Genomic DNA, 21,743 nt, shown 5'->3' with positions numbered 1-21,743 from the left:
CCATAGGGTCACAAAGGGTCAGATGTGACTGAGCAACTGAGCTGAACTGAACTGAACTTAATGTTTAAAATATTGCAAGCTTCTATTATTCCTATTTTACAGAGAAAACCTATTGTTCAGTCGGTAAGTTGTGTCCAGCTCTTTGTGATGCCCATGCACTGCAGCTCACCACGCTTCCCTATCCTTCACTGTCTCCCGGAGTTGGCTCAAACTCATTTCCATTGAGTTGGTGATGCCACCCCACCATCTCATCCTCTGTCACCCACTTTTTCTCCCCTTGCTCTCAATCTTTCCCAGCTGAGGGGTCTTTTCCAATGAGTCAGCTCTTAGCATCAAATGGCCAAAGGATTGGAGCTCCAGCTTCAGCGTCAATCCTTCCAAGGAATTTTCATGGTTGATTTCCTTTAATATTGACTGGTTTGATCTCCTTGCAGTCCTAGGGACTCTCAAGAGTCTTCTCCCTACAGAAAGAAAACTGCTGAGACAAAGGTCAGGACCCTACAGCCATTGAGCCTGAAAGCTACAAAGTCCAATAAAGCAGAACCATGCTGGCCATCCCAAGCACAGCGCCTCATGACAGGGGCCTCTGAATCAGGACTCTGTCTAACCCTGATGACGAGGACAACAGCACAGTTAGAACCCGGGGTGACACCGACCCAAGAAGACAACATATGGAGACATCACATGCTTGCATGGAAAACAGAATAAAAACATATTACACTGTTTTTTTGGTAACCTTAGCTACTGTCACTATAGTTTCAAGAAAATGTTTTTCTAAACATTGGGAGCATCACCCATATGTCAGCTTCCATCTGTCGGTTTTCTGAGCCCCAGCCCAGCACCGGCCAGGTGTCTCCAGGCCCAGGAAGCCCTGTGATTAACTGTCTGTTCAGAACACTTCTCAGGGAGCTGTTTTGTGCTTTTTCTCCTTTTAAGTCATGTTAAGAGGAAAGGTCAGAAAATGCAGAGAGGCCACTGCACATGGTGTCACAGCACTACTCACCGGTCATGAAGAGCCGTGATCTTGGAAGGACACTGCAAATACTGCTTAAACCGGAGCTCAAAGGCTTGTCCGATGGAGCCGATGACATCCTGGGCCAGCCCATCACAACACTCCAGAATGTGACAAGCTGTGGGAGCAAGGGACACACGCCCATTAGAGGCAGACACTGGAGCTACCCAGGCTTCTTCTTCCTGAGGGTAAAACCCTGCAGCCTAGGGAAGAAGAGGGGGCCAAGGAGGTGGCTTTCATAACATGTCCTGGCAGCTCTGCCTGCAGCTTAATCCCAGGAGCCCCCAGACACACAGCTTCACCACAGGGATCCACTTCTTAATAGCTTATTCTCCTACAAAAGTAAAGGTTCTATTTGTAAGTCCATTTTAAATTTTTAAAATTCAACTTGATGGCTTTTCAATTGCTTGAGAGTCTATAAAATATCAACTTTGAACTCAACTGGGAAATAGACTTTGGAGGGAAATCTTAACATGACAAAGGGATCCCTCTAAGACCCCATGAGCCTTAAAAATGGACTTACACTGACTCTTTTTAAAATGGATTTATTTTTAATTGGAGGATAACTGCTTCACTATGTTGTGTTGGTTTCTGCCATACATCAGCATGAATCGGCCTTGGGTATACATATGTCCCCTCCCTCCTGAACCTCCCTCCCCACCTCTCACTCCCTCCCACCCCATCTAGGTTGTCACAGAGCTGTGAATTGAGCTGCCTGCATCATACAGCAAGTTCCCACTGGGCTATCTGTTTTACATGTGGTAATGTATAAGCTTCAGCGCTGCTCTCTCAATTCATCCCACCCTGTCCCTTCCCTTGCTGGGTCCACAAGTCTGTTCTCTGTCTGTGTCTCTATTGCTGCCCTGCAAATAGGTTCATCAGTACCATTTTTCTAGATTTCATGCATGTGCGTTAATATGTGATATTTGTTTTTTCTTTCTGACTTCCTTCACTCTGTATAACAGGTTCTAGTTTCATCCACCTCACTAGAACTGACTCAAACTCATTACTTTTATGACAGAGTAATATTCCATTGTATATTTGTACAACAACTTCTTTATCCATTCATCTGTCGAAGGACATCTAGGCTGTTTCTGTGTCCTGGCTATTGTAAATAGTGCTGCAATGAACATTGGGGTACATGTGTCTTTTAGAATCATGGTTTTTCTTAGGGTATATGCCTAATAGTGGGATTGCTGGCTCATCTGGTAGTTTTATTCCTAGATTTTTCAAGAAATATGTTCTCCATAGTGAACTGTATCAATTTACATTCCCACCAATTGTGCAAGAAGGTTCCCTTTTCTCCAGTATTTACTGTTTGTAGACTTTTTTTGATGATGGCCATTCTGAAGAGTGTGAGGAGATACCTCATTGTAGTTAAACAGATTCTTACTGAATGAATCCTGAGGTATCCTATGGCCTTGGAGCAAGTTGTTTGCTTATTTCCTAGGGGGAGTAAAGTGTCATCACCAAATGTGGCAATTCTAAGCACTAAGACTCAACTCAAAGCATCTTAACTTTTAAGATGCATTTCAAGAGATACTAATTAGCCAGTATGACCAACCCACCACATGCCATCTGCATATACACCAAAAGAGGCTGGACATTCATGCTGGTTCTCATCAAAGGGGTGTTGGCAGTCAGATGAGGGCCCCTCAGGGACCTGGAGCAACCCTTAACCCACTGGGGTGTCTGCCTTCCTGGTGGCCAGGCTGTGGCATAATCCATGCAGAACCTTCAGAGAAAAAAGGGTCAAATGGAGGAAGGTGCCAGAGAAGGCCCCCTCTGCTCTACAAGTAGAACTGTCTCCTCCCCAGACACATGTCCATGGCATCCCACAGAAGCATCTCAGCCCCTCCACGTGGCATCCTGACCAGTGGAACATGTTCTGCTACTAATGAGATAAAGACATTCTCCCTGGAGAAAATGACAGATGTGTGTGTCACACTCCATCTTTCTCTTGCCACCAGTTAGGACACAGCTGTGTTTCAAGGAGGTTCCTCCAGGAGCATGGTGGATGCCCAGCAGTGAGGAGAGGCATTGCTACAGCAGTGAGCTGTTCCCTGGGGCAGTGATTAGGGAGATGCAGAAGCACGGCCACTGCAGGGGAAGTCAGCAAAGAGAGGACTCATTAAGATGGGAAGCTGCGAGGGAGGGAGCAGAGACATCACCACCTCCACAGTTTGGCCACTCTTCCATCACGATGCCGCCTTCCCTATGCACAATGCCAGCCAGGCACTGCACAGCCCACCCTGATGGTGGCTGCTGGGCTGGGGAGCCTGAGGTTTCTTCTCACAGGCTCAAGGAAGGAGCATGCCTCTGAGGACACAGAAACAAGAATTTTCTGGGAAGACCAAGTGTACCTGGATTGCTGCTTCGGGCTACAATGCAGTCCCCTTGGGTCTCGCGCCCATGCTCAGTTGCTTAGTCATGTCCAACTCTTGTGACCCTAAGGACTGCAGCCCACCAGGCTCCTCTGTCATAGGCTTTCCCAGGCAAGTATACTGGAGTGAGCTGCCATTTCCTTCTCCAGGGGATTTTCCCGACCCAGGAATCAAACCCATGTCTCCTCATCTCCTACATTGGCAGGTGGATACTTTACCACTGAACCACCAGGGAAGCCCTATCCCTTGGATATACTAGCCCTAGCACAGATATGACCAATTTGTCCCAGGAGACAGATGTCCCAGCTGTATTTCTGTGAACCAATAATGATATTGTTTTATGTTATTATTGGTATTAGTATTTATTATTAACCCAGGTAAGAATAAAGCAAGCACATATTAAGCAGCTGTTGTAGTCGTGTGGTTGTTCATTAATGGACAGGATTGGAGGTGTCTTTCCAGCCAATAAGGAAATAGGAGTCTAGGATGGATTGAGGGAAAGACACCTGGCTTCCCCTGCTGCCCTGTGTTTCCAGCCACACCTGTCCCATCCACCCAACATCAGCACCAGCCAAGGGAACCAGCTGGCTAGTATTTTGGAGAACCAGAATAATGGCTGGGGATGAGTCAAGAAAGTGAAGCTTGTCTTTCTTCTAAGGAGAAGAGCAGCTCCCTAGGCTTTAACACAGTGAATGAAGAATAAGGTTTCTGCCGAGGTCCACACAGCTCTCTCACCTTCTACAGACCAAAGAAGTCCAGGCCTGAAATAGGTCTTCTTTAAGTCAGTTCCTGGGACATTTGGAAGATTCAGGGCTCTGGGTGGAAGCACCGTCGCTTGGTGACAGTGAAGCCCTAGTATTTAGATACAAGAGGGTGACAGAACCTGTAGATGCATAATTAAATCATGATTCCAGGCTCTGGGGCCGGCTCAGTCCTCGAGTAAGTATCATCTGTTAGTTGGGTCTGAGGATCCTTCTGTAGAATGACTTCTCTGTGCTCCAGAAACTCACTCCAAATTTAAAACCAACCTGGCTGACAGTCTCTCTGGGCCTGGGATTTTCTCTTGGTGTTGCAATGGTTTTTAGCTTAAAAGCCACTATCATCTAGCCTCACTTGTGGGAGGAGTATGAGGGCCTCCCCAAAGGTGACCACCAGAGCTGCTTGTTTTACATCCCGCAATGCAAACAGGGAGCTGGAGGTATCTGTCATTCATGAGTGAGAAGGAGAAGCTCTGGATAAAAAGTACATACAGAGTAGTGGGGCCCAGAGTCAAGACTCAAAATGACGTTGTAGAGCCTAAAATGTGGCCCCCAAACAAACACAGGAGCAGCAAAATGAGGTCATTCCCCAATCTGTCCCTTTTGGAGGACACTGGCTCTCTTGAAGCGGTACAGTAGTGTACCACTGGGGGGTGAACGGTAGTGTGACAGGGGGTGAGGACCAGAGGTGCTTGTGTGCCCAGCTGGTCTCTCTTCTTGACCAAAAGCAAGGCTGACATCACTCTCCAGGAGCTCACTCAGACCACACAGCAGCCACCTCAGCCCTGACACTAGCAAGGGGCCTCATCGGGCTTCGCCACAAAGGCCTCTCCCAACCTGGGATAAGCCAGCTGAGAGCAACATGTGCTGAGGCCCTTGTAATCACATCAGATAGAACTGAGATGTGACATCTTTACTCACGTGGCAACCACACATCTTCCATGAACAGTAGACACTGGCAGGGCAGAAGTTACTATGTAAGATGCTGGTTCAGTTTCCCCATGGCTCCAAACAAGTCCAGAGGCCAGTGGCCGCACCTGTCCATTGGTGTCCAAGGCTGCCCCGGCCATCTAACTGATGAGTGGACTGCAGGCCACCTGGGATCTCCATTCATGTGAGCTTGCTCTCTGAGCCCTGCCTGGGACAGCTGCTCTGTTAGTTGGCACAAACAAGTGATGCTGAAATAAGAAAGAGTCCCAGCATCTCGGTGACAAGACAACTCCATTCTTGTCTGCTCATTCCTGGGCAACTCTACTCAATCACCTCAACTCTCCTCAACCAGGTGGTGACACCATGAGCCAGGCTGCTTTGATCTTTCAATCCTGAATTTCAGTACAAGGCCTCCTCCACAAGCCAGAGAAGAAAGAAACAGCAGGGCCTTGTACCAGCACTGATGCATTCTGCTCTCACACAGAACTGTCACCTGGCTCCTCCTCTACCCAGGAAAGCCTGGCAGTACTGTCCCCTGGGAGCTTGGGAGGAAGGAGATCAAGACATAAGTGAGCACTAGCAATGCTTATCATGTGCACCAAACACCCAAATGGCTTTACTTCTGTAAATAAGAAGTTGTCAAAGTTTGTTCATGCTTACCAGTAAAGAACTCTTCACTATACTGAGCATATGTCCCAAATAGATGTTAACTTATTTATAAATTATGAACATAATATAATAGTTCCTTCTTTCCTTGTGCTCAGTCGTGTCCAACTCTTTGCGACCCCATGAACTGTAACCTGCCAGGCTCCTCTGTCAATGGAATTTTCCAGGCAAGAATACTGGAGCGAGTTGCCATTTCCTACTCCAGGGTTTTTCTGGATCCAGGAATCAAACCTGCATCTTCTGTGTCTGCTGCATTGACAGGTGAATTCTTTACCACTAGCCTCTTGAGAAGCTCAATATAATGGTATGTATATTATAAAAATATCTTTTAAAACACGTAGGGCTTCTCTGGTGGCTCAGACAGTAAAGAATCTGTCTGCAATGCAGGAGACACTGGTTTGATCCCTGGGTAGGGAAGATCCCCTGGAGAAGGGAATGACAACCCACTCTAGTATTCCTGCCTGGAGAATCCCATGGGCAGAGGAGCCTTGCAGGCTACAGTCCATGGGGTCACAAAGAGTCGGACACGACTGACACTTTCTTTTTACCTTTCAAAAATGACGCAACAAAGATAAACAAAAGTTCAAGATCGCTTGTTGACTCTGAAAGCATCACACTGTCGGTTATTATCTCAAAGCAAGATAAATATTTTGGGTGAGATATTTGTATTTAGACACTGACCTGCCAGTGTCTAACCATGATGGATAAAAATTCATCTTTCCATCTCTGGAAAACTTTTCTTAATCATTTAGAGTTTGGAGGGGTTGATTCCTTATCTGATTATTGTGTGTGTGCATTTGTGAAAGTAAGACCCCACTTCCCATACCCCCTCTGTGGTCCTGGAGCCACTGACACACAGAAAGGATGTCACTGGTTCACTGCGCCTTTTATGTATGATTACAAGGTAGTACCCCCTCTATCTCAGATCAGCGGCGACTATAGACAGAGGCTCCAGCATATGTCTCCCACCACAGTGGCCACGTCAGTACCCTGTGGGATGGGCCACCCCACCTTGGTGGGCACTAGTTCCATGGCAGGTGGGGGTGGGGGGGGATTGGACTCTGCAAGTATGGGCAGAAAACCTCTCAGGATCTGTGCTGCTCTTTCAGGAATTCATGACCCCTTTTACCCACATCCACACCCACACCCACACCATTCCCAACTCACACTTTACAGCCATCCAGCCTCCCCAAGGCAGCCCAGCCCTTGCAGTGGTCCCATCCTGGACTCTCCTCCTGTCCTCATATCTAGACTCACAGACTCTCCAAGAGTTCAAGTTCACAGCCACATTCTCTACCAACTGGTGACTGACACAGGGAATCTCAGAGACATCTGGAATCACTGGCCAATCAGAAAAATACCCTACCAAACAATGACTGCTCTCTCTTTCTCCTAGTGGGCTGATAACTCTCACCCCTTAAAAGGAACACTGAACACCAATGAATTCTTAGCAGAGAGCTGGAGGCTACAAACTCAAGCATAGTTTTCAGTCAACTCTAGCGTGTTCACTTATTCACATGCTCCTCGTTGTTTCAGATTTTTTAATCCAAGACAGGTAAGAATGTCAAGATTCGGCTCCCATGCTCTTAATTAAGAGTTGTTTTCAACATCACTAATTATTAGAGAAATGCAAACTAAAACCACGGTGAGGCATCACCTCACACCAGTCAGACTGGCCATCATCAAAAAATCTACAAACAATAAGTGCTGGAGAGCGTGTGGAGAAAGGGGAATTCTTTTACGTTATTGGTGGAAATGTCAATTGATACTGCCACTGTGAAGAACAGTATGGAGGTTCCTTAAAAACACTAAAAGTAGAGCTACCATATGACCCAGAAATCCCACTCCTGGGCATATACTCTGAGAAGACCATAATTCATATTAACACATATATGTGGAATCTAGAAAAATGGTACAGATGAACCTATTTCCAGGGCAGGAATAGAGACTCAAACATAGAGAACAGACATGTGGGCACAGGGTGGGAAAGGAGCATGAAATGAATTGGAAAATGAGGACTGACACATCTGCACCACCATGTGTCAAATAGACTGCTGGGGGGAAGCCACTGTATGGCACAGGGAGCTCAGCTCAGTGCTCGGCAGGCATGTGGTGGGGTGGGAGACAGATGCAAGAGGGAGGGCTAGATGTGTTCATGTAGCTGATTCACTTCATTGTACAACAGACACTAGCACGATATCATAAGTAACTGTACCCCAATAAGAAATAAACAAATAAAAAGATACATGCACTCCAGTACTCACTGCAGCACTATTTACAATAGTCAGGACATGGAAGCAACCTAAATGTCCATCAACAGAAGTAGCGTATGTATGCTACTGTGTATAAAGTAAATAACCAATAAGAACCTAACACATAGCACAGGGAACTCTACTCAATGCTCCGTGATGACCTAAATGGGATGGAAATCCAAGAAAGAGGGGACGTATGTATATGCTCAGCTCATTCACTGCTGTACAACAGAAACAAACATAGCACTGTAAAGCAACTATATTCCAATAAAAATAATAAACATTTTAAAATTGAGTTTAATATGTGTTCTAGCCCTAGAGCAGCAAACTAAAATTATAAGGACATAATTTTGCACCCCTCAGATTGGCAGGAATCTAAAAACCTGAAAATGCCAAGTGTTGAAGAAGCCAAGGAGTCCTCCTGTGCCACTTGTGGAATTGCAAAGTGAAATAACCATTTTTTTTTAAGTTAAAGATGTCCCAAAACAGTGATTTGTCACAGAGGTATAATCCCTAAGAACATTCTTGCACGTGAGCACGGGCAAATGTACAAAATATCTGCTGGAGACTTCACTCAGTAGACACTTGTTGAACATAAACTGTGTACCATGCCGTAGCCTATACTCTACAGATACAGCAAGAAACAAACGGTCCCACTGTCATGAAGCTGACAGTTGAGAGGGTAGACACTGAAAATAAGAAAGGAAAAATACATCATTTGCATGGATTGAATGGTGCCCCTGCACAAAGCCCTGTCTGCATCCTGACCTCTTGAACCTGTGTAAAAGGGTCTTTGCAGATGTCCTTAAGTTAAGGACCTCAAGATGAGATCATTCTGGATTAGGATGGGCCCTAAATCCAATGACAAGTTTCTTATTATAAGGGACAGAAGAGTAGATGACACAGACACAGAGGAGGGGGAGATGATGTGAAGACGGATGCCAAGACTAGAGTGATGCAACCACAAGCCAAGGGCTCCTGGAGTCACCAGACACTGGAAAAGGCAGGAAGGCTCCTTCCCGGAACCTTCAGAGGAAGCATAGTCCTGCCCACATCTTGATTTTAGACCCTGAGCCTACAGAACTATGAGAGAGCAACTTTTGCTGTCTTTAAGTCACAAAGTTAGTGGTAATTTGTTCCAGTGGTCACAGGGCTCCCCTGGTAGCTCAGTTGGTAAAGAATCCACCTGTAATGCAGGAGACCCCAGTTCAATTCCTGGATCAGGAAGATTCCCTGGAGAAGGGACAGGCTACCCACTCCAGTATTTCTGGGCTTCCCTGCTGGCACAGATGGTAAAGAATCTGTCTACAATGCAGGAGACCTGGGTTTGATCCCTGGGTTGGGAAGATCTTCTGGAGGAGGAAATGGCAATCCACCCCAGTATTCTTGCCTGGAGAATCCCATGGACAGAGGAGCCTAGCAGGCTACAGTCCATGTGGCAGGCTACAATCCATGGGGCCGTGAAGAGTTGGACACAACCGAGCGACTAAGCACAGCACAGTCACAGATAACCAATACAACCATAAAAACAATAATGTAAATGTAAATTAAGGATGACAGTATAGGATAATGGAGAAGGCAATGGCACCCCACTCCAGTACTCTTGCCTGGAAAATCCCATGGACAGAGGTGCCTGGTAGGCTGCAGTCCATTGGGGTCGCTAAGAGTTGGACACAACTGAGCGACTTCACTTTACTTTTCACTTTCATGCATTGGAGAAGGAAATGGCAACCCACTCCAGTGTTCTTGCCTGGAAAATGCCAGGGATGGGGGAGCCTGGTGGGCTGCCGTCTATGGGGTCGCACAGAGTTGGACACGACTAAAGTGACTTAGCAGCAGCAGCAGCAGTATAGGATAAAATATAGGATGACTAGGGAAGGTGACCTAGGAGGTGATGTCACAGAAGAAGCCTAGAAGAAGTCAGGGAGTGACCCATGGGAAGGTCTAGTGTAAGAATGTCACAGGCACGGGGTTAACAGGTGCAAAGGCCTTGAGGCAGGTTCAAGGATGAGCCAGAAAGCAGTGGAGCTGGAGTGGAGGTGGGAGAAAATCATAGGAAACAAGACAGCAGATAGACCAGGATCAGCTCACATCGTGATGAGTGAGAAAAGCTCTATGGAGGGAGGAAAGACATAGCTCATGGCTTATCACAGAGAGGGGCCTAGGAGACTTGTGAGCAGAGATGTGCAACAGGCTGGTACAAGTCTGACTTTCAGCCAAAGTCTGAAAGTCTGACTTTCTGGGCTAGGGAGAAATATTCAGAGTCTTCTGCACAGCATATTTAAAGCCCAAAGGTTGGTTTGTTTGTAAAAAAAACACTGTTGACAATAGCCAGATAAGGGAAACAACAACCTAATCATTCGCCCACAGGAAAATTAACCTCCCACCACTGAGTTATTTGATGAAATTTAACTTCCTGGCTTAAAAAAAAACAAATCATTGCTTTCACCTAAAATGAGGTGATGAGGTTTTGCTTCTAGGGAAGGAAAAGTCAAAGGAAGTGCTCTATTATTTAAGGAGCTCATACTCTGTGAGGTTCTACCATAAAGTTATCTTCTGGGACCTACAAAGTTAAGGTAACCTACAAAGTTACCTTCTGGGGCCTCTGGTCCAAAGCCAGAGGAGCCCTAAATACAGGGTTGAAATGACTGTGAGCTAATAGAGCAGCCTGAAGAAGGAAGTGTGGTCGCGTGAGCAGCAGTCCACGGGGGACTTCCCTCTCGAGCCCATTCACCACATTTCCCCTTATTCAGGAAACCCTGCGGGGAAAAGCAACCTGTAACCCTGGGATTAGAAGCTATACAAGCTGAACAGAGGGCTCTCTGCCATCAGGTCAACACCGCAAGACATTCTACAGCAAGTTCAGGAGCTCCAGTGGGTGCCTGAACCAGGATGCTACTGTGCTTATAGGTTATAGGAATACAAGCCACCTGCAGGCAGCCATATGTCTAAGCAGAACATTATCTTTTAGCTACTTTTGTGACCCAGACAGTCCATCCTGAACCAAAAGACATTAGGTTGCAGGGGATGGGAGTCATTGGGTCATAATCCAAATTCCATTGTGAAAATGGTATGTTAGGATTCTGCAAAGCCTGCTTTGTTGAGAGTTTTACCCTACATATATCAGGAATTACCTTCCAGACCTCCTTCCTGGTTGGCTTTGCCTTTCAATGATAAGTTGCTGACTTCATGAAACTTGCTCATTTGCAACGCTTATCTCCTCGAGATGGTAGTGGTGGTTACCATAGAACTTAATGACTTGGGTCAGAGATCCTTTACTCTTCCACCAGATTAATTAGATAAGCCATGGACTCTTGATACTCGAGAGAAAAATATAGATGCTGGTCCGTAAATACTTCTGGATTAACCAAAACACACACAGGAATGTATAAGCAGGAATCAATGAGGAAAAGATGAATGATAATGGTGGGGGATTCTGACTTATCTCTGTAGGATTTTAACAGAAGACTTTCTGAGTTCCAGATGTAGAACCAGATATCTGTCCATTCTAAGGAGCTCTGCCGGCAGCCAGGGAACCACAATGCTACAAGGCTTACCCTAGCATATTGACTGGGGTCACTGTGTGAGGAGTTGGCTATCTAAGAGTCCAAATAAGAACACTTACTCCCAGAATATCTTGCTAATAAAACTCCTACATGTCAGAGGCTATTCTTACTAAATTAAACTCTCTTCCTGGAACTTAAATTCCAGGAGGAGGAGGAAGAACAGAGCAACCAGGGGAGCCCTCCACCAGCATCTTATGGAAGGAGGTAGTGATGGGGTGGACATACATGGGATGAAGGCAAAGCTGACTTTGAGATACTGTTCATAGCTGGACTCATGCAACCCTCCTCCCTTCACTTACTGCCTCGCAGAAGGCCGTAGCTCCCTGTATGTGTGTGTTTGTGGGGGTGGCAGGGGTGGGGACAGAGATGTGATGGATAAAGAAAGCTACAAATTCCTGTTGGAGGGCAGGTCTGGTTCCCTTGTCCCCTGAATCTGAGCTGGCTAGGACTGCTTTGATTGGTAAACTATGACAGAGGTGGAGCCATGCCTGGCCTTCCACTGGATGTGTCCACATTGGCATCATGGAGCCCAGAGTTGCTACATGGGGCGTCCTACTTGTCTGATGGAGGAACCACCTGGAGGGACCCTGAGACTCTATGCAGAGGGAGGAGGACCCTGCTGGCGAAGACTTCTAGTCCTTCCTGCCAATGTATGAGGCATGGACATGAAATCAATCTGGCCCTTCTAGACCAGGCCAGCTACCAGCCAAAGACCACCCAAGACCCCACTGATGCCACATAGAGCAGAAAAATTGGCCAACTGAGCCCTGCCTGGACTCGTGACACAATATATCAAAAAATACTTTTAAAATGATGGTCATTAACCCACAAAGCTGTGTTACAGGCAACAAATAACTGGAAAGAAAGAGTGAACATCTCCCACAAAGCATCAAAGGACCCCTTGGCTGATGGTACCATCAAAACACCAGCAGCATAGCACAGAGGTCTGGCAACTGTCTCCACACTAGCACTGCACACAGGTCCCAAGGGGGAGCTGGTCTAGAAACCAACACGCATGTGAAATACATCCTGATATCCATGACTTTGAAAAGGCACTGTGGGCAGAAGGCACTGCTGGTTTCTGCCTGTGAAACAAGACAATAGCTTGTATGGGTCTATGGCCCTAACTCAAATTGCATGGGGGTATATTCCTTCAGGGTCTGTCCCTAGAGCCTGATTTCACAGCCTTGACTGAGCATGGGCACCACTGCTTTGAGGCCTGAGCACTGGGGTTTTTAAAACTCCCTAGGTGATGGTCAGCACTGAAATCAGATTGATTATATTCTTTGCAGCCAAAGATGGAGAAGCTCTATACAGTCAACAAAAACAAGACCAGGAGCTGTCTCTGGCTCAGATCATGAACTCCTTATTGCCAAATTCAGACCAAAATTGAAGGAAGTAGGGAAAACCACTAGACCATTCAGGTATGACCTAAATCAAATCCCTTATGATTATACAGTGGAAGTGAGAAATAGATTTAAGGGCCTAGATCTGATAGATAGAGTGCCTGATGAACTATGGACAGAGGTTCATGACATGGTACAGGAGACAGGCATCAAGACCATCCCCATGGAAAAGAAATGAAAAAAGCTAAATGGATGTCTGAGGAGGCCTTACAAATAGCTGAGGAAAGAAGAGAAGCGAAAAGCAAAGGACAAAAGGAAAGATATAAGCATCTGAATGCAGAGTTCCAAAGAATAGCAAGAAGAGATAAGAAAGCCTTCCTGAGTGATCAATGCAAAGAAATAGAGGAAAACAATTAGAATGGGAAAGACTAGAGATCTCTTCAAGAAAATTAGAGATACCAAGGGAACATTTCATGCAAAGACGGGCTCAATAAAGGATAGAAATGGTATGGACCTAACAGAAGCAGAAGATATTAAGAAGAGGTGGCAGGAATACACAGAAGAACTGTACAAAAAAGATCTTCATGACCAAGATAATCACTATGGTGTGATCACTCACCTAGAACCAGACATCCTGGAATGTGAAGTCCAGTGGGCCTTAGAAAGCATCACTATGAACAAAGCTAGTGGAGGTGATGGAATTCCAGTTGAACTATTTCAAATCCTGAAAGATGATGCTGTGAAAGTGCTGCACTCAATATGCCAGCAAATTTGGAAAGCTCAGCAGTGGCCACAGGACTGGAAAAGGTCAGTTTTCATTCCAATCCTAAAGAAAGGCAATGCCAAAGAATGCTCAAACTACCACACAATTACACTCATCTCACACGCTAGTAAAGTAATGCTCAAAATTCTCCAAGGCAGGCTTCAGCAATACGTGAACCATGAGCTTCCAGATGTTCAAGCTGGTTTTAGAAAAGGCAGAGGAACCAGAGATCAAATTGCCAACATCCGCTGGATCATTGAAAAAGCAAGAGAGTTCCAGAAAAACATCTATTTCTGCTTTATTGACTATGCCAAAGCCTTTGACTGTGTGGATCACAATAAACTGTGGAAAATTCTGAAAGAGATGGGAATACCAGACCACCTGACCTGCCTCTTGAGAAACCTATATGCAGGTCAGGAAGCAACAGTTAGAACTGGACATGGAACAACAGACTGGTTCCAAATAGGACAAGGAGTACGTCAAGGCTGTATATTGTCACCCTGCTTATTTAACTTCTATGCAGAGTACATCATGAGAAATGCTGGGCTGGAAGAAGCACAAGCTGGAATCAAGATTGCCGGGAGAAATATCAATAACCTCAGATATGCAGATGACACCACCCTTATGGCAGAAAATGAAGAGAAACTAAAGAGCCTCTTGATGAAGGTGAAAGTGGAGAGTGAAAGAGTTGGCTTAAAGCTCAACATTCAGAAAACGAAGATCATGACATCTGGTCCCATCACTTCATGGGAAATAGATGGGGAAACAGTGGAAACAGTGTCAGACTTTATTTTTTTGGGCTCCAAAATCACTGCAGATGGTGACTGCGGCCATGAAATTAAAAGACACTTACTTCTTGGAAGAAAAGTTATGACCAACCTAGACTGCATATTCAAAAGCATAGACATTACTTTGCCAACGAAGGTCCGTCTAGTCAAGCTTATGGTTTTTCCAGTGGTCATATATGGATGTGAGAATTGGACTGTGAAGAAAGCTGAGCACCGAAGAATCAATGCTTTTGAACTGTGGTGTTGGAGAAGACTCTTGAGAGTCCCTTGGACTGCAAGGAGATCCAACCAGTCCATTCCGAAGGAGATTAGCCCTGGGATTTCTTTGGAAGGAATGATGCTAAAGCTGAAACTCCAGTACTTTGGCCACCTCATGCGAAGAGTTGACTCACTGGAAAAGACTCTGATGTTGGGAGGGATTGGGGGCAGGAGCAGAAGAGGATGACAGAGGATGAGATGGCTGGATGGCATCACTGACTTGATGGACGTGAGTCTGGGTGAACTCTGGGAGTTGGTGATGGACAGGGAGGCCTGGCATGCTGCGATTCATGGGGTCACAAAGAGTCGGACACGACTGAGGGACTGAACTGAATTGAACTGAGGTGATTTAAAATATAGCTCATTTTAAGAACCATTGACTTAGGAACCATTAAAGATATCAAAAGAAAGTCTAGGATTACTTGAGGTTAACTTGGAACAAACAAAAATAAAAGAAGAACTTCAACCAGTATAACTCTGGAATGCGGTACAGCCTGCCACATCCCCCTCCCCCAAGGTTAGTGGGAAAACAGTATTCCAAAATCACATCTGTGTTGAAATTTTAGAAGAAGTGTGTGTGTGTGTGTGTGTGTGTGTGTACAGACAAAAGTTTTGCAAAGCCAACTAGGAAATTTTATTTGGTTTCTGGGGTAGAGTGGAGAGGAGGGGGGGAACCAATGGGTGGTGAAGGGAAGGGCCATTTTGTGTTGTTAGAAGCCCCACTGGTGTCATTGATGAGTTCTCAATTGGAGTCGTGCGCCACCTGGCGGCTGCCTGGAATTCAAGAGTAGCACCCTCACTCAGCCCACCGGCCCAAGCCTGTTAACACAGGAGGGATGGGGGCACTGTTTGTAACTGATGGGATAGTGGGTAGGAAGGGAAGGTCTAGGAATACAGGGTCCATGAGGATGGGAAGTACTTGATCCTTCAAATCCCCTACCTAGCCTGTGTCTGAGGCCCGTGTCTAGCATTTTTTGCGGGGTTTAAGAGGAGAGCCCTGAGCTTGGACACTGGCCTCCAGGGCCATGTAGAGCAGTGTGAAACAGTTGGCAGTGGACAAATGAGGAGATGGTGTTGGGCAGGAGGCCAGCGGCTTGTAAAGCCTTCAGGTGTAACTGAGTCCACCTTCAGAGTCTAAGTGGGAGCTGCCTTGCACAGGTCAGGTGTACCAAGTGCTAGCCGTCTGGATACAGGTGTGTGTTTCAGGCTCTCCGATATCCAGTGTCTCCTATACAGATGTGTGGTTCAGACTCTCAGATATCCAGTGTCTCCTAACCCAGCCAGGTGTGCCGTCACACTTCATTGCCCGTAAAGCTCAATTATCACTGACAGTACGAGAGAACACTTGTTCGTGCAGGTGAAGAGGGCTGAGATCATGAAGACCAACTTGTATCCAATGTTAAGCCCAACTGCATGTGAATGAGAAATGACAAAGGTCACACACAGCTTACCTCTGCGATTAACAGGGTCCTTAGCAACGTACGCAACGTAGTCTGTTGTGTCCTGTGAAAGAAAAAGGAGATGTCACATCACTAATCACAGGTGAAGCAGATGCATCGTGTACACAGCAGCTCAGATACCAAGAGCAGCCCAAACGACAGACCAGCTAAAGGACATGTCTCGAACTGTATGCAGGACAGGGATCACCAGAGATCAGCAGACAGCTCTCACTCACACTGCGAACAGCAAGGACCTAGAAGGCCCAGGTACTCAACATGTTGAATCACCCCAGGAGATGTAAAAACACTGATCGCTGAGTCCCAGCTCCCAGATAATCTGATATAACCAGAGTGGATGTGGGCCCCAGGCATCAGAATTTTTAAAAGCAAAACAGATAATTCTGTTATGGACCAGGGCTGAGAAACACTGCCATCAGCTCTCCAACAATGGTGCTCAAATCTGAGCTGATGTCAAGAGTTCCCCGCAAGGCTTGTTGTAGCGCAGATTGCTGGGCCCCACCCCAGGGTCTCCAACTGTGCAGGTCTGAGCTGAGGGCCCAAAATGTACATTTCTGACAAGCGTCCAGGCAGCTGCTGCTGCTGCTGCTGATCTGGGGGCCACACTGAGAAAATCAGAACTGGATGTTCAAAGATTGGTTACAAATACCCCTAATGGGTGGGTGAGATACGATGACTTAATGACTGATTTTAATCCTTTTGAGATGTTTCCAAAGTTTGAATTCTATTGAGAAGTCTCCCCCTTACTCATGAAATATAAGTCCCCTTCCTGATTCACCTACTTGGCACACAGAAGAATTGATGATCTCAGAAGTGGCCTAGGCAACCATGTGGATTTTAGTTTCTAAACAGAGGAACCAACAATTCTCTGAATTCTTTTTTTTTTTTTGGTTGTACTGGGTCTTCATTGCTGCACGTGGGCTTTCTATAGTTGCTGCAAGCAAGGGCTACTCGATAGTTGTCCACAGGCTTCTCATTAAGGGAGCTTCTTTTGTTGTGGAGCACAGGCTCTAGAGCATGTGGACTTAGTTGCCCTGCAGCCTGTGAGCTCAGTTGCCAGACCAGGGATCAAACCTGAATTGGCAGGCCAATTCTCAACCACTGGACCACCAGCAGTGGCCACAGGACTGGAAAAGGTCAGTTTTCATCCTAATCCCTAAGAAAGGCAATGCCAAAGAATGCTCAAACTACCGCACAATTGCACTCATCTCACACACTAGTAAAGTGATGCTCAAATTTCTCCAAGCCAGGCTTCAACAATATGTGAACCATGAGCTTCCAGATGTTCAAGTTGGATTTAGAAAAGGCAGAGGAACCAGAGATCAAATTGCCAACATCTGCTGGATCATCAAAAAAGCAAGAGAGTTCCAGAAAAACATCCATTTCTGCTTTATTGACTATGCCAAAGCCTCTGACTATGTGGATCACAATAAGCTGTGGGAAATTCTGAAAGAGATGAGAATACTAGACCACATGACCCGCCTCTTGAGAAATCTGTAGGCAGGTCAGGAAGTAACAATTAGAACTGGACATGGAACAAAAGACTGGTTCCAAATAGGCAAAGGAGTATGTCAAGGCTGTATATTGTCACTCTACTTATTTAAATTATATTCAGGGAACATCATGAGAAATGCTGGACTGGGTGAAGCACAAGCTGGAATCAAGATTGCCAGGAGAAATATCAATAACCTCAGATATGCACATGATACCACCCTTATGGCAGAAAGTGAAGAAGAACTGCTGGGAGCCGGCACATTGCATATTGAGTGAGGATCTGGAATAGCTCAACTGGAATTCTATCACTGCTGAGAGCCAGCGTGAGGCACTCCACCCATGACAAAGGTCATGAGGAAGGAGGCTCGGCATACGCAAAGGCGGGATCGAGCCTCAGGAGTCCCCCTGGAAATTCTCGAGCATCTACCCCCAAAACCAGAGTCTGCCTACTTTCTGCTTTGTACTTTCACCTACACCTCTGACTTTACGGGGGGCTGTCTCCCACTGCCTCTCTCTGGAAAAAGAGTTAGCTTACAGCTCCAGTTAATAATTCCTGGGTGTGACAGTGTTTAACCTACAAACTCCTTTGGAAATCCTCTAGCCTGCCTGAATAGGTTTTTCCGGCCACATGTGATTGTTCAGAGCCTCCCAACTGTGAGAGGCAGGAGATGTTCTAAACTGCCTAAACACAGATTCCTTTGAGTAGTTAAAAGATTAATTAGAAATTGTATTGGTGAAGGGTTTTTTTCACTTGTTGAGCCAGTTTGCTGCTAAGTCTTCATACTCCTTACCTACTGTGTCCTTGGCAGTGTATTGATTGATATAATGGGTGTATAGAAATGTAAAATGCAGCTTTGTCCAATGCTTTTTGGAAGGCTGGCGCCTGACTTTGGAATAATCACCTTTAGAGAAAGATAAGTTTCTTAAAATGTTAACAGGCCTCCGGGCCAGAAGATGATGTCTATCACCTGAACTTTTGCATATGATAAGTTTACAGGAAAAAGCCTGGCTTGCTGCATGACTCTACCCCTTCCCCCATTATCCTCTATGCATAACTTAAGGTATAAAAACTACTTTGGAAAATAAAGTGCGGGCCTTGTTCACTGAAACTTGGTCTCCCCATGTCACTCTCTCTCCCAAATTCCAGCTGAGCGTCCATCTGGAGCGCGGATGTCCTCTGCGACCATTTATTTGCCTGGGCTTCTAAGACCCACTCGAGAAGGTGTCTAAGGTGGGGCACCTTCCGCTATTCGAGAGGGCGCCTGCGGCCTCCGTGGTCAGAGCTAACCTGGTGTCACGGGTTATATTGATTTTCCGCGTAAACCAAGCCACTCAGCTTCTTTTCTCCACTGAATTTCCTCACTGAGCTATCCTTATTCTATTACTCTTTGTATCCTTAATTAAAGTGTAATTAAGCAGTTATTCCCTGACCCTCGCCTAGCCGTCTCTCCTTCGAATACCCTGGATCAGCCGGGGCTGGTCCCCGGCAGGTGGCGCCTGAACAGGGACTTCGAAGGTAAGCTCCCTGCAATTAGGGTCATCAGCCCTTTTTGCTCCCCCGTTCTCGGAACAACTGGGTCATCAGCTCTCTTGTTCCCCCACGGAGCAGTTTGGGTCATCAGCTCTACTGCTCCCCCCTCGAAACAGTTTGGGTCATCAGCCTTCTGTTTCCCCCCCGGGACAATCTGGGTCATCAGCCCCTATTGTCCTTCCAATGTTCGGGACGGCTAGGACCCCACTCAAGGGTGCCGCGGACCCCCCTGTAGGATAGACAGGGCTGAGGAGTGGGAAGTGTTGAAAGTGTTGAAGACTTAGAGAAAACGGTTTCTGAAGTTAAAAGGCCAAAGAAAAGCCTGATCTTTTAAAAGCTAAAAGCTTTATCTTCTATTATACTTAATTTTCTGACATGGGTAACACTGAAACTAACAATGGCAACTCTTTATACAAGTAATCTTCAAACTGATAAAGAGGCTACTGTTAATTTAGATACTTGGGTGAAGGTAAAAAACAACTAAAAACTTATGCTATAAATATGATTAAAAATGTTCTGGACCCTCGTCATGAGGCTGTGGGATAGCCTATGGGAGAGGCTATAGCGGTGGATGGTAGTGGGTCTCCACCTTCTGCGCAGATCATATTTTCTGCCATTGACAAAAAAAAAAAAGGAGGGAGACTGTGCTCTACCTCCCGACAAAGGAGAGGGCTTACAGGACGCTGCGGCCGGGCGCCCTGGCGAGCCCCCTCCCCCTCTACACAAACCTTTAAAAATTTATCCAACAATTTCTGATTTAAGGCAGCTACCCCACCTCCGCTTGCACCTCCCAGGGCCTAGGAATTCCCCAGTTTACATCCAAGCCTCCCAGAGCATTGCCTAAGGCTAAAAAAGATTTAAAAAAAAAAAAAAAATTCTTTTAAACAAAGGAGTTTTTAAAGAATACACAATATACAGAGCCTGCTCATTGCAGAAAAACCCCTGGGGGGGGGGGGGCCTCACCCAAGCAAAAATAAAAACAAAACAAAACAAAAAAAGTAAAAAAGGAAAAAAAGTAGAGAAAGATGTAAAGATAGAGAAAGAGCTAAAGACTGAAAAAGAGAGGAACGGAGAAGGAAGGAATCAGGGAACGCATCAAGATAGAGAAAAGAAGTTAAAAAAAAGAGATAACAGAAAAAGATAAAAAGAAAAAAAAAATTAAGGAAGAGAAGAGGATAAAGAGAAAGAAACGAAGGAAAGAAGGGTAGCGAAAAAAGAAGGGTGAAAAAAAAGTGAGAAAGGCAGGAAGAGAGAGAGAAAGACAGTAAGAGACGCTGTGACCAGGTGCCCTGGCGAGCTCCCTCCCGCTCTGCGCAAACCTTTAAAAAACAAAAAACTTATCCACCACTTTCTGATTTAAGGCCATCGCCGCCGCCTCCGTTTGCGCCTTTCAGGGCTCAAGAGTTCCCCACTTTGCCCCCAAAGCCTCTCAAAGTGTTACCTAAGCCTGAAAAAAAAAAAAAAAAAAAAAGTTTTTTAAACAGTGGAGCTTTTAAAACAGACTGCCTGCACGATATGCAGAGCGTGCTCCTTGGAAAAAACCCCCTCAGGGGGGTCTCACCCAGGCTAAGAGAAAAACCGTAAGGGGATTTAACAACAATATTAACCCTTGACTAGCTGGTTACTCCAATTCCAATGGGAGTGGCTGGCCCCCTGCCTGAGGGCATTGTAGGACTTGTGCTAGGGCGAAGCTCGCTTTCTTAAAAAAAAAAAAAAAAAAAAAAAAAAAAATTCGGTGGTACATGGTGTAGTAGATTCTGATTATATTGGAAAAATTAGTTTTGATCTCGCAGCCTACCAAAACTGCAAATTAATAAAGGTCAAAGAATAACACAGTTTTTACTTTTACCTTATCAGACAGGAAAAAACTTGACTTCTCAAGCTAAGAGCCACAAAATATTTGGATTTAGTGATCTAGCTTTTTGGGTGCAGAAAATTACAGCTCCAAGGCCTTTAAAAGATCTTTTAATTCAAAAAAGTAAAATGTCAGGGCTATTAGACACAAGAACAGACGTCTCTTAACATTTCTGGGAAAGACTGACCCAGCTCCTGGCCAACACATACTACTGAAAATGAGTTGGTGGGATTAGAGAAAGCGGAGTGAGAATGCTGTAGAAAAAAAGGTGAGGGAGAGTTTAAAACCTTGGAGTAGTGAGTTCCCCTGGAAGTATTCAGGCAAAGTTAGATGGTTACTTGTCATATAAAAAGCTATAGACCAGATTTAGTTTACAAAACAATAACTGGAGAAGCTTATAAAGATGTTGTGCAACACCTCTTTACTTGCTTCTCATATTTAGGTCTGCCAAAAGTTTTAAAAACTGCCCCTTTGAAGCGTAGAGATTGTTTACTAACTTTAAATGATTTCCAAAAATTATTAGGAGACAGTAATTGGATACGCCCACATTTAAAACTGACTACTGCAGATTTAAAGCCTTTGATTACTTAAAAAGCAATCCTAATTCCAGTTCTAAGAAAAAGTTGACTAAATGAGACAGACGGCTCTTGTTAAAGTAGATGAGACTTTAAATGATCAGTTAA

At 45.5% G+C, this 21,743-nt stretch overlaps 1 protein-coding gene across 2 annotated transcripts in view; it reads right to left on the bottom strand.

The window, feature by feature from the left end:
* SHC3 (SHC adaptor protein 3) overlaps positions 1-21,743 on the bottom strand; it is a 192,285-nt gene that overhangs the window by 46,597 nt on the left and 123,945 nt on the right. For both annotated transcript variants that reach the window (XM_006064072.4, XM_025282118.3), the window contains exons 6-7: positions 16,175-16,226; positions 1,004-1,130 (exon numbers count right to left, since the gene is read on the bottom strand). In XM_006064072.4, coding sequence (XP_006064134.3) covers positions 1,004-1,130; positions 16,175-16,226 — 179 coding nt within the window. The remainder of the gene's footprint in view (positions 1-1,003; positions 1,131-16,174; positions 16,227-21,743) is intronic.

This window comes from Bubalus bubalis, chromosome 3 (assembly GCF_019923935.1).
Source record: "Bubalus bubalis isolate 160015118507 breed Murrah chromosome 3, NDDB_SH_1, whole genome shotgun sequence".
Classification (NCBI taxonomy): Eukaryota; Metazoa; Chordata; class Mammalia; order Artiodactyla; family Bovidae; genus Bubalus; species Bubalus bubalis.
This window is presented reverse-complemented; position numbering and strand designations above follow the sequence as displayed.